The sequence below is a fragment of the Cibotium barometz genome, chromosome 6 (genome assembly GCF_041138505.1).
Source record: "Cibotium barometz isolate CiBa-2024 chromosome 6, ASM4113850v1, whole genome shotgun sequence".
Classification (NCBI taxonomy): Eukaryota; Viridiplantae; Streptophyta; class Polypodiopsida; order Cyatheales; family Cibotiaceae; genus Cibotium; species Cibotium barometz.
Window position 1 is genome coordinate 13,955,131 of NC_141051.1, and position 14,441 is coordinate 13,969,571.

Genomic DNA, 14,441 nt, shown 5'->3' on the forward strand with positions numbered 1-14,441 from the left:
AGGACGATGGGAATACATATGATTGGATGTGGAATAAGCAATGTGAATTAATGTAGAAGAATGTGGAATAACGAGAAATGATGTGGAAAGATGAGAGTTTGTTAAAAACTGTATTTGTGAAACTTGTTTTTAAATGATTGTTTTATGTCAAGAATGCTGGGAAAGCATTTTGACCATCTTGTGAATGAGGTCGTGGAGACCTAAGTGATAAAGTTGCAATAGTTGACGGAGAGTCAATGGAGGACATCTCGCGTAGCAAGGTCGGCCGAGGTCTTGACCAGCCTCGGTTCGATTTAAATGGTGAGCTTCTGGTACGGTGGATGAGGGACCAAGGAAGCGGCCTATGAGTGAAGCTCTAGGTGACCTGCAAAGGAGCCTAGAGGGTGCTGACCATACGGTGCTCGGGCTCTGGGTCGTCGAAGATACCCATGCGTGTGTTGGGGAAGAAAATGGAATAAGGAGTTAGAGTTGTTTTTTGAACTCGGGTATGGACCTGGTTGATTGGCCTTGCTGGTCCTCAATCCATGTTTTATATGGATCTATTGGTTGATCTTGCTAATCTTCAACGGAGAGTCCACATCTGGATAAAGGCCAACAAATTGTATGCAAAGGAGAGTAAATTTTCATTCATGTCACAAGAAGTTGAATATCTTGGACATATTGTGAACAAAGATGGCATTATGATTGATCCTAAGAAGGTGGAGTGTGTAAAAAATTTGTCTTGGGTTTATATTCATTCTATAAGATATTTATCAAGAGATATGTACATATTGTTTCTCGTGTTATGGAGAAGCTTAAGAAGGAGGATTTATTTTGTGACACTATTACCAAATAAGAGCTTTGAGGAGCGTAGAGGAATTCTCACATAAGCCCCTATTCTTGCCTAACTTCACAAAATCATTCGTGGTATAAGCCAATGTATGTGGAAGAGGTGTTGAGTGATTGCATTTGAGAGCTGAAGTTAAATGATAAGGTGATGTCTATGCATGTCTACTATAATCAAATGTTGGTAATACTTTATACCATTAAGAAATGGTATCACTATTTTTATGGGAGCCATTTCTTTGTCAAAAGTGATCATAGAGTACTCCAGTACTTCTTGTCTGAACAAAATCTTTCTCCTAAGCAAAGAAGGTGGGTGTCCACACACACACACACACACACACACACACACACATACACACACATATTTTGAATAAACAAATACATATAAATATATAGTATAAAGACGTGCATATAAATACAATGGAAACGTGAACACAAACATATATATATAAATAAACAAAAACATATGCATATGCCTATTCATATACAGATACATATATATACATATATATACATTTGTATATAATATATATATATATATATATATGTATATGTATATGTACACACACACACACACACACACACACACACACACACACACATATATATATATATAATATGTATGTGTATATGTATACATACATATATATATGTATGTATGTACATATGTATGTATAATGTATGTATATGTATGCACACACACACATATATATACATACATAATATACGTATGCATATACATATACATATATGTGTGTAAGTATATATGAATACATACATGTATACCATATGCATATACATATACATATACATATATGTGTAAATATATATGAATACATACATGCACACATATATACATAATTACATGCATGCATACGTACATACAAATAGACATATGCGTGGAATGCTTGTGCACGCATGCACACACACATAAATGTATTTGACTTATAGTAATATTGTGATCTAATAGTATATAAAATTTTGTAAATATAGTCACGATAATGTTGGTACCCGCCCCTCATATTGATAAAGAAACGTTTTTAAAATGAGGCATTTGTATGCATAATAAATCAAAGCAGACACATCATGAATGATATTATACATTACACTTACTTAACTAGGTTTTTTTCTTTTCTTGGAAAATATGTTCAATTTATAACATAAGTATGAAATTGACTTACTTTACCTAGTTAGAGAGAATACCTCCAAATTCATGAGTATGTGGAATTACATTTGTTGTATTTACTTGAAGCTGAACCTCCCCTATCTACTTATGTATAATAGTGTGATGATGAATAGCTTATAAAATGAAGAAATGGTTTTCATTCAAGCTTATACATTATGTTCTACAATTCAAACAAAAAAAACTTATTACAATCAAAGTTTCTAGATTCTCCTACAAATAGTTCAATTGAAATATTTTGAAAAAAAACACATAAATTTTTAAAAAGTTTTCTTGTGTAATAATGTGTATTCTTTTAAATTTTGTCAACTTGTACATTCATCCCTTTAACATGATAACGAAATTGAGGGATTTATTACAAGACTCAAGATCCTACTACATTAATACAATAAATTTTTACAATTATTGTTTTAAAACTCTCCAACTCGCATAGTTATTCCATCAAATATCATTTAGTTAGAAGAACCCACTACATAAATATAATAAATGTTTTAAACTACCATGAAAAATGTGGCATCATTTACATGTAACGTATATTCAGGGGAAAAGCTCACATATTGGGTGGTTACAAATCATATATGCTTAGATGCTATTACTCCACTATCTTAAAAGAGTTATTTTATTCAAATGGCTTACTTCCTTTATGACCATTTCTACAATTATTTCAAATTTTATCATCCATAGAAAATGATGCTTTTATTTTGTCTTGGATAAAGAAATTATTGCTAGCACCCTTTCCTAGTGTCAAAAGCTTCAATTCCAAGGTGCATCATGATATTGGTAAGAAAAAGTCGCCAACCTACATAAAACTTTATGTTCAGTGTTGAAATTTCTTTTTAGCAATCAAAGATGAGTGTAATCTATAAATATGAGTGTAAAAGAGAGGTGAATGAGAATAATGTATAAATATGAGTGTAAAATAGAGGTGAATGAGAATAATCTATCATGTAGATACATTATTATGGTATAAAACCAAAACAGTAATTTGACATTTTGAGAGCTTCAAATAGTTTATTGAAAATATGGTCTAGAAATTTTACCCAAGCTGCAAAGAAACGGCAAAATCATTTATGCTCGGAGGTGTCTCCTTGGAAGCGAAAGTATTTGGAAAGTTCTCCGTAAAGTTGCGCTCCATCATTGTGCTACTCATAAAACTTGATGAACTATTTATTCTTGTCTCGGCTTCTGCAATCTGATTTTTTTGTTTAGAAGTTAATGTACACACACTATGCTCTACTCTTTGTGTTGCTAATTATTGTGCTACTAATTAAACTTGACAAGCTATTTGACTCAACTTCTCTAATACAATTTCTAACTTCATCACAATTAATGTACACACATGATGCTCTAATCCTTATGCTGCTAATTGTTGTAAGTGACATATGCCAACAATACCTTGAGTATTAATAAGCAATTTTCTTATGCACATTTTTTTCCTAAAAGAAAATATGTAGTATAAGAAACAATGTATGCAGTTATGTGTGGAGAGACAAAGGTAGCAACACACACACAAATGCATCAAGTAAATAGGGATATAGAGAAGCATGACGCTTGAAGTAGATTGATGAGAGTGAGTTAAGTAGACGTGTACTGACATGAAAGGTCACTTACACTCACTCATAAGAGGGTGTATGCACGCTTTTATGAGGAGTGAGTGTACTAACATGATAAGGTCACTTACACACTCACTTATAAGAGTGTGTACACACGCTCAGGGAAAAAAAACTCCTAATGAGGAAAAACATTCCTGGATCCATTATTAATATGTTTCCTCACATTAACATCACTACCATAAGAATGTGTATACTAGAATCCCCAATCCATTATTAATCTATACATCCACACATTACTACCATATGAATGGGTATAAAATCCTCCTTACTACGTTGATGATGTGAACATGTACAGGGATCACATGGCTGATCAATCCCCAAATGGAAATAAGGGCAAAAAATTGTAAAAATATTTTACCTTCTCTTGTGATGAGAGAGCCTTCGTGAATATATATCTACCACATTCTCATGTATAGAGACATAATAAAGGATATTCTCTCTTGTAAATTGACATAATGATAATGTACCTTAATGTGATTTTTGTGGGAGCATGAAACATTCCTTGTAATGGCCAATGAACTTTGGCTATCAGTGAGAAGATGGAGGTGGGGGACTACCGTCCCACCACCAACACTAAGATATGCCAAAAGGAATCTAAGTCATACCTCGGGGGGTTCACCTAAAAATATGTAAGTATAGCACGCGAGTTCAAATAAAGTGGTTTTTAAATTCAAAATATTGAGGTAAATTTACAGAAACACATTTACAGAAGGGTTTTTTTCAATCGATAAAAAAAACCTATAAATCTATAAAGAAAAAGGGGTCATTTTATTCACAAGAAATTCACAGGTAAGGGGTTTTTTTAACACCCCTTGAACGCACTTGATACATAGGGTTTCTTAGTAGTGCACCCCTGAGAGTCATACACACTCCACCGTCGCTATAAATGATACCAAAAGGCATCTAAGCATACACACTCCACAATCACTATAAAAGATTCCATGTACTTAATGTCATAGCTTGAAGTGGTCATTGTTGGCTACTTCTTCTTGAGACATAATATACATGAATCATCATAATGAAGTAAAAGCTAATAGTGGACACTCGTGTGTTATAACATCGAGCACAATCAGAGTTATTGAAAGCATATCATCCCTCTTAGTATAGAATAGACCAAGGAATTAAGTGTCATCTAAGTATCAAAAACTCACTTGGCAACCTGCAAATGCTTACTTACAAGGCTGTGCATAAACCTGCTTGCACTAGGAGACCCCAAACTAAATGTTTGGCCTCATATTACATAGATAGATAAGGCACCGAATGCTAATAAAGTGATACATCAAATGGTTCACCCCTGCATCCTAGACATTTAGCCTAGCACCTATCTCTAGCGGTGTAGCAACATGCTTATAGTCTTCAAGACCAAACTTTGTAAGCAATCTCTATATATACTTTGATTGCAACATCACAATACCATCATCATGTTGTATATAAACTATATATCCAAATAATAATGCAAAGATACCAAATCCGTCATCTCAAATGACACATGTAATTTAGCCTTGAAGGATGAAATTTTGTTTAAGGCTATAAAACGCTTTATTTAACCTACTCTCATCTCTTAGATAGACTATTACAAAAACTATTTTCAATTAAGTATGCATTTATCTTCTCATATCGTGCTCTAGGAGCATGCTTAAGGCCATATAAAACTTTTCTTAACCTGCATACTTTAGATTTCAATCCCTTCACAAAAAAACCATGAGAGCAAGATGCATAAGTTCCTCTTAATGCAAATCACCATTTAAGAAGGCATGCTTGATATCCAACTAATGTACATTCCATAAATGATGCATTGCCAATGCAATAATACACCGGATGGATACATCAGATTGTAGTCATGTGCGATGTGGGAAAAAGTGTGAGATTCCTCCTTAGTCGTGAATAATGTATAAGCTTTTACCTCAATCCCCTAATTCAAAATGCATGAAAAATATTGTTTTCTCTCGTTTTAACCTAGAAAGAGAAAATATTCTAGAGAGAGGTAATTCAGAATTGAGATATTTTTGGATGTAAAATTCCTCCTAACATCTAAGATAAATTCCCCTGAAACAGAATGTGTATTAATAAAGGCCTTAGCCTAAGGTCCACGTTTTCAGAAATTTTTGGATAAAGATCCAAATAAGGTTCTAGAGGGCCAATAGGATTAATCCAAGTGTTGGGATGAGATAAACACAAAGAATAAAATAAAATAACCCAAAAATGAGTAAATGCTCACATAAGATGAAGAGTTGACTGAGTATAGGGTTTATTAGTTAAAAATTAAGGCATATTAGTAAAAAAAAATGAGATATTTAGGCAAAATGATGCTTTTTGGACACCTCGATAAGGTGGGAAATCCACTTGAGGTAGGTTCCTTTTTTATCATCATTGCTTGGGTTTTTTAATTCAAACAACTGTGATATTTTTATCTCTCCTCTCTCCTGGAGCAAACTGGATCAAAAAGGGAGCCAAACTGATCCAAATCTTGTTCAAATTGGGTAAAACTAAAGGTAGAAGGCTCTAGAACCTAGTTGGGTTTGGTTAGTGGCCTCCCTCACCTATAAATAGGCCCTCATTCCTTTGTATTTTCATATTGGAGCATTACCATGGCAGTATTTTCTCTAAATTAGCTTATTTCTATTGTCTCTCTAATTTCCCTCTTCTCTTGAGAGCTTTGGAGCTTCTCTCTCCTCCAATCTCGCTTGGAGATTACTCTCTCTCTCTTGGTGGCCAAGGACTTGCTTGGGTTCTTCTCTTCTAGCCAAAGAAACAAGCCCAAATCAAAGGTAAACCTAATTTAATGGTTTATTTTCGATTCTCTCAATGATTTTCTTCTTCTCAACCCCTCTAAAGCTTGAGAAGCTTTCTAAGCAACGGTTTTTTTCAAATCAAGCTTTCCCAAAGATTCATAATGTTTATTTAGATTAATGTTAATTTTTATGCTTAATCTTAATGTATTTCTTTAAGGAAATCTCTCTCTTGAAAAGATTAGTCATTCCTATGGCTAAATCCTTGGTAGAAGGATGATTCTTATTCATGATCTCTTTATCTTAAGCCAAACTCTATGCTTGACAAGCTACAGAAAGAGGTTAGTTATTTTAATGATTTTTAATCTAGGAAACAAAAAGATTAATTCTTTTAATCTTGTTTATGGTATGGAACAATCATATAAATTCATCCTAAATTGAAAGGAGGTTATGAAAAAAATTTCAAAAATGAGAAATGATTAATTTAGTCTAATCTAAATAATTAATCATAATTATGCTTATAATTGTGATTATAATTATGCTCTATATGCATAAATCTAATTTTAGTTTAAAAGAGAAGTTTCTATCATATTTTCATTTAAATAGAAGAGTGAATATTCTCACAAATTGCCAATGAAGCTATGGTAAATTTTCCTGAAAAAAATATATATCTTCATTTTATGCATTGTTTTAATAATACAAAAAGAGGAATTCCTACCATATTCTAGGTTTAGATATTTTATGCTAAAAGAATGAATTTTATCATATTTATGAAAAATACTTTTTTGTTTTTATGCATAATTATTTAATTAAGAGAAAAGAGAAAGTTTTGATATATTTATTTTCGTGCATAAAATTTTAGATGTTAAAAGAGGAATTCCCATGATATTCGATATGCAAACATTTAAATGTTAAAAGAGGAATTTTTGGCATATTTCAAATTATGGCTATTTTTATTTATTTAAAAAGAGAAATTTTCATTGTATTTAAGTAGAAAAATGTCTAAATTAATTTTGATGTTAAAAGAGGAGTTTTCACCATAATTTCACGTAGGAAATTATGGTATCCTAATGATGAAGAAAAAATTGATGGAAAAAATATTTTAAGATATTTCTATGTGGATTAATAAGTAAAATGATGCATATTCATCATTGAATTATTTGGAAAAATAGTTATTTTTATAAAATCGCATTATTCTCAAATAGAACTATTTTTAAATCTATTATGGTCAAATAGAATGAATTTCTATAAAATTGGAGTTTCTCTTACGATTGGAAGCCACCGTTAATTTATTTGAAGAAAATCCTTAAGAATCAAAGTTAGAAGTAAAACGAAAATTTTTTGGTTAATCCAGGACCATGAGAATGGCGGGCCAGTAAATAACTTGCCCATCTCTCAAATGTGAATCAAGCAAAATCTCATGACCAATTCCAAATCTTCAATACGAAGAATAGACTACCGTGACTGATTTAGGGAAGTTTTCTTAGACCGATACCATCGAGAAATGAGCTAGAAATTCATTGAAATTGATGGGTGGATTACCCTGATAAGAGATTCATGATTTTCAATAAGAAAATCGGGTTTTCAAGAAAAAGGATTCTTTTGTGGGATTAAGCTCAAAACGGGAAAATTCTATCTTGTATAGAAACTCTGTTTTTGAAAAGGACTGTTTTACGCCAGAATGCTGGAGGAAGCATTTGGCTTATGTTTAACTAAGGAGAAATTCATTTGCAACAACTAGCGGGGAGTCGTCAAAGGACGTCGCTTGCCGACAAAGCAGCCTACCGAGGTCTTGACCAGCCTCAATATGGTTAAAATGGTGTGCTTCCGGTACGATGGGCGAGGACCGACAAAGCGGTCCCTGAGTGAAGTGCTAGGACACCTAAGTAGGATCCTAGAGGGTTCTTACCAAGATGCATAGGCTCGCGGTTGCTAGGACACCCATGCATATGTCGAGGAAGATATGGATGGACTGGAAAGAAATTATCTATGTGAACTGGAATTCAAGATTGGATCTCGTTGGTTGACTAGCTGGTCTTCAACAGAGAGTCCGGATGATATTTTTGTAAAACAATGGACTTGATATTTTGGAGGATTATGATCAGTAATATTATGGTTTCATTAAAAGATTGCTTTAAAGATAGCTGAATCTGTGAAAAAGACAATTTCATATTGGGTGTGTAAGTGGTGTGACTACCTTAAATTTTTCTTGAAGCGCAGGCTAGGGGGCCTGGGAACTCTTTTCACCCATAGGACAAAACATAACCAAATTTTTATATAAAGAGATCCCACCAATACAGTGGTTGGGTGGTTGGTTAACCCATGGGCCGGTTGGTTGGATCGGTGGATTCCTGCAATACATTCAGATACGTCAAGTTACGCTAGTTAGAATAAGTCCCTAGAAGATTCTTGTTATGTGGGAAAGAATCAACGGCGGCTGACCTAAGGGGGGGAAAGCGGTGATTCTATGAACCAAGTGCAAGTCTCTTCCTTGATTTGGCCATGTGATCTACAGGCTTGGTCGGATCAGATTGGATAGTTAAGGCCTTGACCCCTTAGATAAATCTCCCGTTAGATGATTTTCTTGGTGGAATTGCCCGTGCCTTTCGAGCGAGGGAAGTTTTTTCGGGTTTGGTTTCGGAGGAACCGTCGGGCTAGTCTCTTGTCCGGATATTCGTGGGTGAGGCCCCGAGTGTGAAGCCCTGCCCCGCATGAGAGGCTGACGCTGCTTCTGTTGCCAGCGCCCCCCGGAGGGGGCGGGGGTCTCACAGCTGGTATCAGAGCGTTGTTGAAGGCTTAAGAAGGAAAAATGAATTTTATTAAAGATTTATAATAAAAAACTTAGAAAGAGCATTTACATATTGTTTTTTCATTCCTTAAGCTTCATTAATGAAGACTTTTAATATCGATGAATCGGATTTTATAGATGGAAGTTTCATGTTTATCTGGTATTCCCGATCTCACTCCATATCTGAGGATATGACTGCTTTCGCCTTTGAGCATATCCTTTCCTCTATTACGTCTCGAAGTAGCAGAGCAAGGCTCGTGAAACATTTTGAGGAGTTGTATTTTCCCGACCCAGTGTAGAGATGTCAGTGTATGTGGTATTCAGGGCAGTATGTCCACACCTCTTGTAGCCAGGGCTTGATGCTGAGCGAGAATATCTCTTTAGCTATGGTCCTGTTGAGGTTAAAGGTGGTCCAGAGTGTTATCCTATCACCCCACAGCTCAATATTTCAGACTTCCTTGTCATATTTATAGACTTCTTAGCTGTTTTATTCTAAGAAGTAAGATTGTAGCACCTTTAGCAGTTTGGGAACAATTGTACCGCGGCATGTCTGTAGCCCACAGTATCGCCGTCTCATGCATTTCCCGCAGAGGTTTTGATATTCTGGAGCTAGGATGCTCTATGTACATATTGCAACCTTTATTTAAATAAAGAAATGTTTTGTGAAAAATTTCTAGTTATATAAGTGATTTGTCTATTAGAAAAACGAGTTGAAGAAGTAAGATCTATCCATCAGACATATGTCGTAGATCTCTAATAAGATCGATTATCTTATTTAAGTAATTATTTACGAACCTCTTAAGTCTTAGAATCTCGATGACGAAATCAAATACAAATTTAACGATGTATCATTTTTGGCAAAATCATGAGACGCGCGAACCGTGGGGCCGACAGCCAGATCCTCTCACAGATGAGGAAAACTTGACCCCGATGTTCCCAAAGCCCTTCACAGAACTCAGCCAGGTCCCTTCAAGGGTGAAGAGGAGAGCTTGGGCAAGGTTGTGGAGAAGTGGATTGAAGCAATGGAAGAATACTTCGATGTCACCGCGGATACAACGAGAAGAGTAAAATGGCTCTTGCAAGGCTAAAGATAGTCAGAGTGACTTCGCCAAGGCCTTTATTGTTAAGGTCCCGCCAAAGCCAGTTCCCTCATCCTTCAAACGATTCCAGACACCGAGAAGTTCTTCCAACCTTCCGCCTCCAAAGAAACACCAAGATCCCAATCAGAATCAGGAGACGGGAAATTTTAGGAATGAAGGAAGACCTTTTCCTTAAAGCTCTTTTCTAGGAACTCCGACTCTTTCTAGAATGCAGAGGAAAGAGCTTCGAAGTGAAAACAGGTGTTTCGGGTTGTCAAGGGTTTGGGAAAATCAGCTCAAGGATTGCCCAACTCCGTCTTTGGGCCAAGGGAACCAAGGTCCTAGAGTTCAGAGACCGACTCCTTCATATCAGTTCAATCAGGGTCCCCCTTGCCAAAACCAAGGCAACCCCAGAAGAGTGCCAGCTCAACCTGCAACCTCAATGCAAAGTAGCCTCAGAACTCCATCCAAGAATTTGGGTAACAAAAGAGAGAGAGTTCCACCTTAGACTACAACACAGCTAGAGCGTCACAATAGCTGAGAAAGTGGAGGAAGAAAAAGGACTGATCTATGCCGCCACCATTGAGCATTAGGGACCAAATCATCAATTCTTAGTCCTCCAGACTCCAGCAGAGTACAAGGGTAAGCAATTCAAGCTTTTGATTGATTCAGGCAGTACACATTCTTTTATTTCCCCAGGATGTCTGTGTAAGTTAGTCCTAAATAAAAAAAAGGAAAACCTATGTGAGTGGAATTGGCTAGTGGAAAGATTCTTTTCACCCACCTTGAGACAGACCATATTCAATTTAATCTAGATGGGAATATAACAGATTGCCAGTTCAGAGTCCTACCATTGGGAATCTATGATGGAATGCTTGGAATGGATTGGCTCCATAAGAATCAGGCTGACATTCATTGTCACAATGGAACCATCTCTTTCCTTGACCTTCAAAGAAATAAAGTTCAAGGAACTGGAATTTCTGGATCCCCAGTGCTGCAGTTAGTCAAAGCTTCTAAATTGTTAAAGGGACTCAGAAAGAGGCAAGCTATCTATGTAGTTAAGATGAATCCAGTAGATATAAAATTCAAGGCTAAGGGACCAGATTTGTTAAGTGAGTATGCCGATGTGTTCCCTGAAGAACTGACTCAGATGCCTCTAACTCATGAAGCAGATCATGAGATAGAGTTAACCCGTGGAGCTTAGCCAGTAGCCTAGCATGCATACAAAATGCCAGTTCCAGAAGCCATAGAACTTAAGGAGTAGTTAAGATAACTACTAGAGTAAGGATTCGTAAGACCTAGTGTTTCACCTTGGGGTACGCGCGTTCTCTTTCAGAAAAAGAAAGATGGAACGTTAAGACTTTATATTGATTACAGAGGATTAAATCAACTAACAATTAAAAATAAGTATCATATCCCTAGGATCGATGAACTTCTAGATTGGTTAAGTGGAACCCAAATGTTCACGAAGATAGATCTCAAATCTGGGTATTACCAGATTAGAATCACGGAACAAGACATTCCGAAGACACCTTTCAATACTCGCTATGGCCATTATGAATTCACGATCATGCCATTTGGATTGACTAATGCCCCATAGTGACGTTTAACCGTCTCATGCAGGACATTCTCAGAGAATACTTGGATGATTTTGTTCTTGTTTTCTTTGATGAGATCCTGGTATACTCTAAGAATGTAGCTGATCATGAAGATCATGTGCGCAAGGTCCTAGAAATCCTAAGGAAGCACCAACTCTTTGCAAAGAAGAGCAAGTGCACTTTCTCTGCCGACCATGTGGAATACTTGGGATTCATAGTATCAAAAGACAGGATTTCTCCTAACCCCGCTAAAATCCAAGCAGTTGTGGAGTGGTCAGAGCCCAAAACAGTGAAAGAATCAGAGGATTCTTGGGATTAACTGGATGGTATAGAATCTTTATACCGAGGTATGCTCAGATAGCATCCCCTTTGACTAACCTTCTCAAGACGAGCACCCTACTTCAGTGGACTGCTATGTGTTAGAGTGCTTTTGATAAGCTGAAGACCGCTTTAGTAACCAACCCTATCCTAAAATTGCCAGATTTTTCCTTACCCTCTGAGGTAGTGAGACAGATGCCAGTGGTTTTTTCCTAGGTGGTGCACTTATGCAGGAAGGTCATTCAATAGCCTATGAGTCCAGAAAGCTCAGAACGCATGAGAGAAATTATGCCGTCCATGACTTGGAGTTACTCTCAGTAGTATATGCCGTGAAGTTGTGGAGACATTATCTCTTGGGACAAAGATTCACCTTGATATGACAGATCATCAAAGTCTGAAGTGGATCTTCACCCAAGGGGATCTCAACATGAGTCAAAGAAGGTGGATGCAGACCCTGCAGGAATTTGACTTTGAGATAAAGTACCGGCCAGGGAAAGAAAATGTGGTAGCCGATACGCTCAGTAGGAAAGCCTCCTTGCTTGCAATAAAATTGGTGTCAAATCCATTGATCAGTGAAGCAAGAGAGAAAATCATGCAGGATAGATTCTTTGCCCCCATTGCTACCCTACTGATGCAGGAAAGCAAGACTCCTCAAGAAATGACTCGAGTTCTTGGGTACAAAATGCAGGATAGATTCTTTGCCCCCATTGCTACCCTACTGATGCAGGAAAGCAAGACTCCTCAAGAAATGACTCGAGTTCTTGGGTACAAAATGGACGAAGGATGCATGCATTATAATAATCTGCTGTGCATCCTAATGAGGAGGAAACAAAGAGAAAAATTTTGAGGGATGATAGCCCGATAGATGGACATCCTGGGTTCATAAAGACCTGCATGTCTGTAAAGAAGAGCTTCTTCTAGCCAGGACTCAAAAGGGATGTACTCAATCATGTACGTGAAAAGATGCAAGGGGGAAGAGAGCTTGAGCTCTTGCAAGCAGACACACACACTCACAAAACCCTAATAGAGAACACACAAGGTGAGAGGCTGAAAATCTTCTTCTACTTTTCTCAACACTCAACACACCATATACAAGATAAGAGTACACACAATATGAAAGGTACTCAACCAAATACATACAAGGGTTCTCTATAGTGTGAACCCAACTAAATGAGCTGGCGCTATAACTATGCCAGTCTCTAGAATCGCTGTCACACAGCCTGTCATCCCACTGGCCGCATATCACCCAAGATCTCACCAACCATGCCAGTGGTGTAAGTGTGGGGCCTATCCCTCAGGCGGGTCATCAGTGTCCACTGCCTCACTAGACGAGCTCGATATCTCAACACTCCCTCTCAACTCTATCTCATGTACACCAACAAGTGAAGCTCTGAATCTACGGAGCTTCTCTGTACCCAATGCTTTGGTGAAGATGTCAGCTACGTGATCCTGTGTGCTGACATAAACAAGGTCAAGGTCTCCTGCCAAGACCTTCTCTCTGACAAAATGGTAGTGGACCTCTATATGCTTCGTGCGAGCATGAAAAACTGGGTTCGTGGCCAACTGCATACTGCTAATGTTGTCACAGAAAATGACAACTTGTCTATCCACTGATAGACCCAAATCTGCAAGTAGCTTTCTCAACCAAGCTACCTCACATGCTGCCATAGTAGCTCCTCTGTACTCGGCCTTTGTACTAGATAGAGCAACCGTAGGCTGCTTCTTGTTGCTCCAAATCACAGCAGCACTCCCCAAAGAAAACATGAAGCCACTAGTAGATCTTCTATCTGAGATACTACCAGCCCAATCAGCATCTGTGTACCCATGTACACATATCTCTATCCCAGTCTCATAAAATAGTCCACAATGCAAAGTAGACCTCATATACCTCAATATGCATCTCAATGCATCCAAATGCGATTTTCGTGGAACCTGCATAAACTGACTCACCAACCCAACAGCATAGCTCAAATCTGGTCTGGTGATCATCATGTAAATCAAGCTTCCTACTATGCGCCTATACATAGTAGGATCCTCCAAGATCTCTCCTGAATCTGCACTCAACTTGCCATTCTGATCCAATGGCACGGAAATAGGCTTACAGCCTGTCATACCATACTTGGAGAACATGTCCAAGCCATACTGTCTCTGCAGTAATCCAATACCATGTGGTGACGTAATCACCTCAATGCCCAAGGAATATCTGAGCTCCCCTAGATCCTTCATCTCAAACTTCTGTCTAAGCAAGATCTTTACATCAAAGATCTCTGCATCATGGCCCCCCGTAATGATCAAGTCATCTACATAG

General features: G+C 37.2%; 1 protein-coding gene across 3 annotated transcripts in view; it reads right to left on the reverse strand.

Annotated features, from left to right (window-relative positions):
* Window positions 1-2,477: 2,477 nt before the first annotated feature.
* The window catches only part of LOC147637432 (MADS-box transcription factor 23-like), an 83,062-nt gene continuing 71,098 nt past the window's right edge, over window positions 2,478-14,441 (reverse strand). Inside the window, exons 6-7 of one of the 3 annotated variants that reach the window (XM_086799229.1) lie at window positions 3,049-3,150; window positions 2,478-2,807 (exon numbers count right to left, since the gene is read on the reverse strand). In XM_086799229.1, coding sequence (XP_086655355.1) covers window positions 3,073-3,150 — 78 coding nt within the window. In that variant the 3' untranslated portion in view covers window positions 2,478-2,807; window positions 3,049-3,072. Of the gene's footprint in view, window positions 2,808-3,048; window positions 3,201-14,441 lie in introns of those variants that run through there. The other 2 variants (XM_086799228.1, XM_086799230.1) reach the window with 2 other exon arrangements.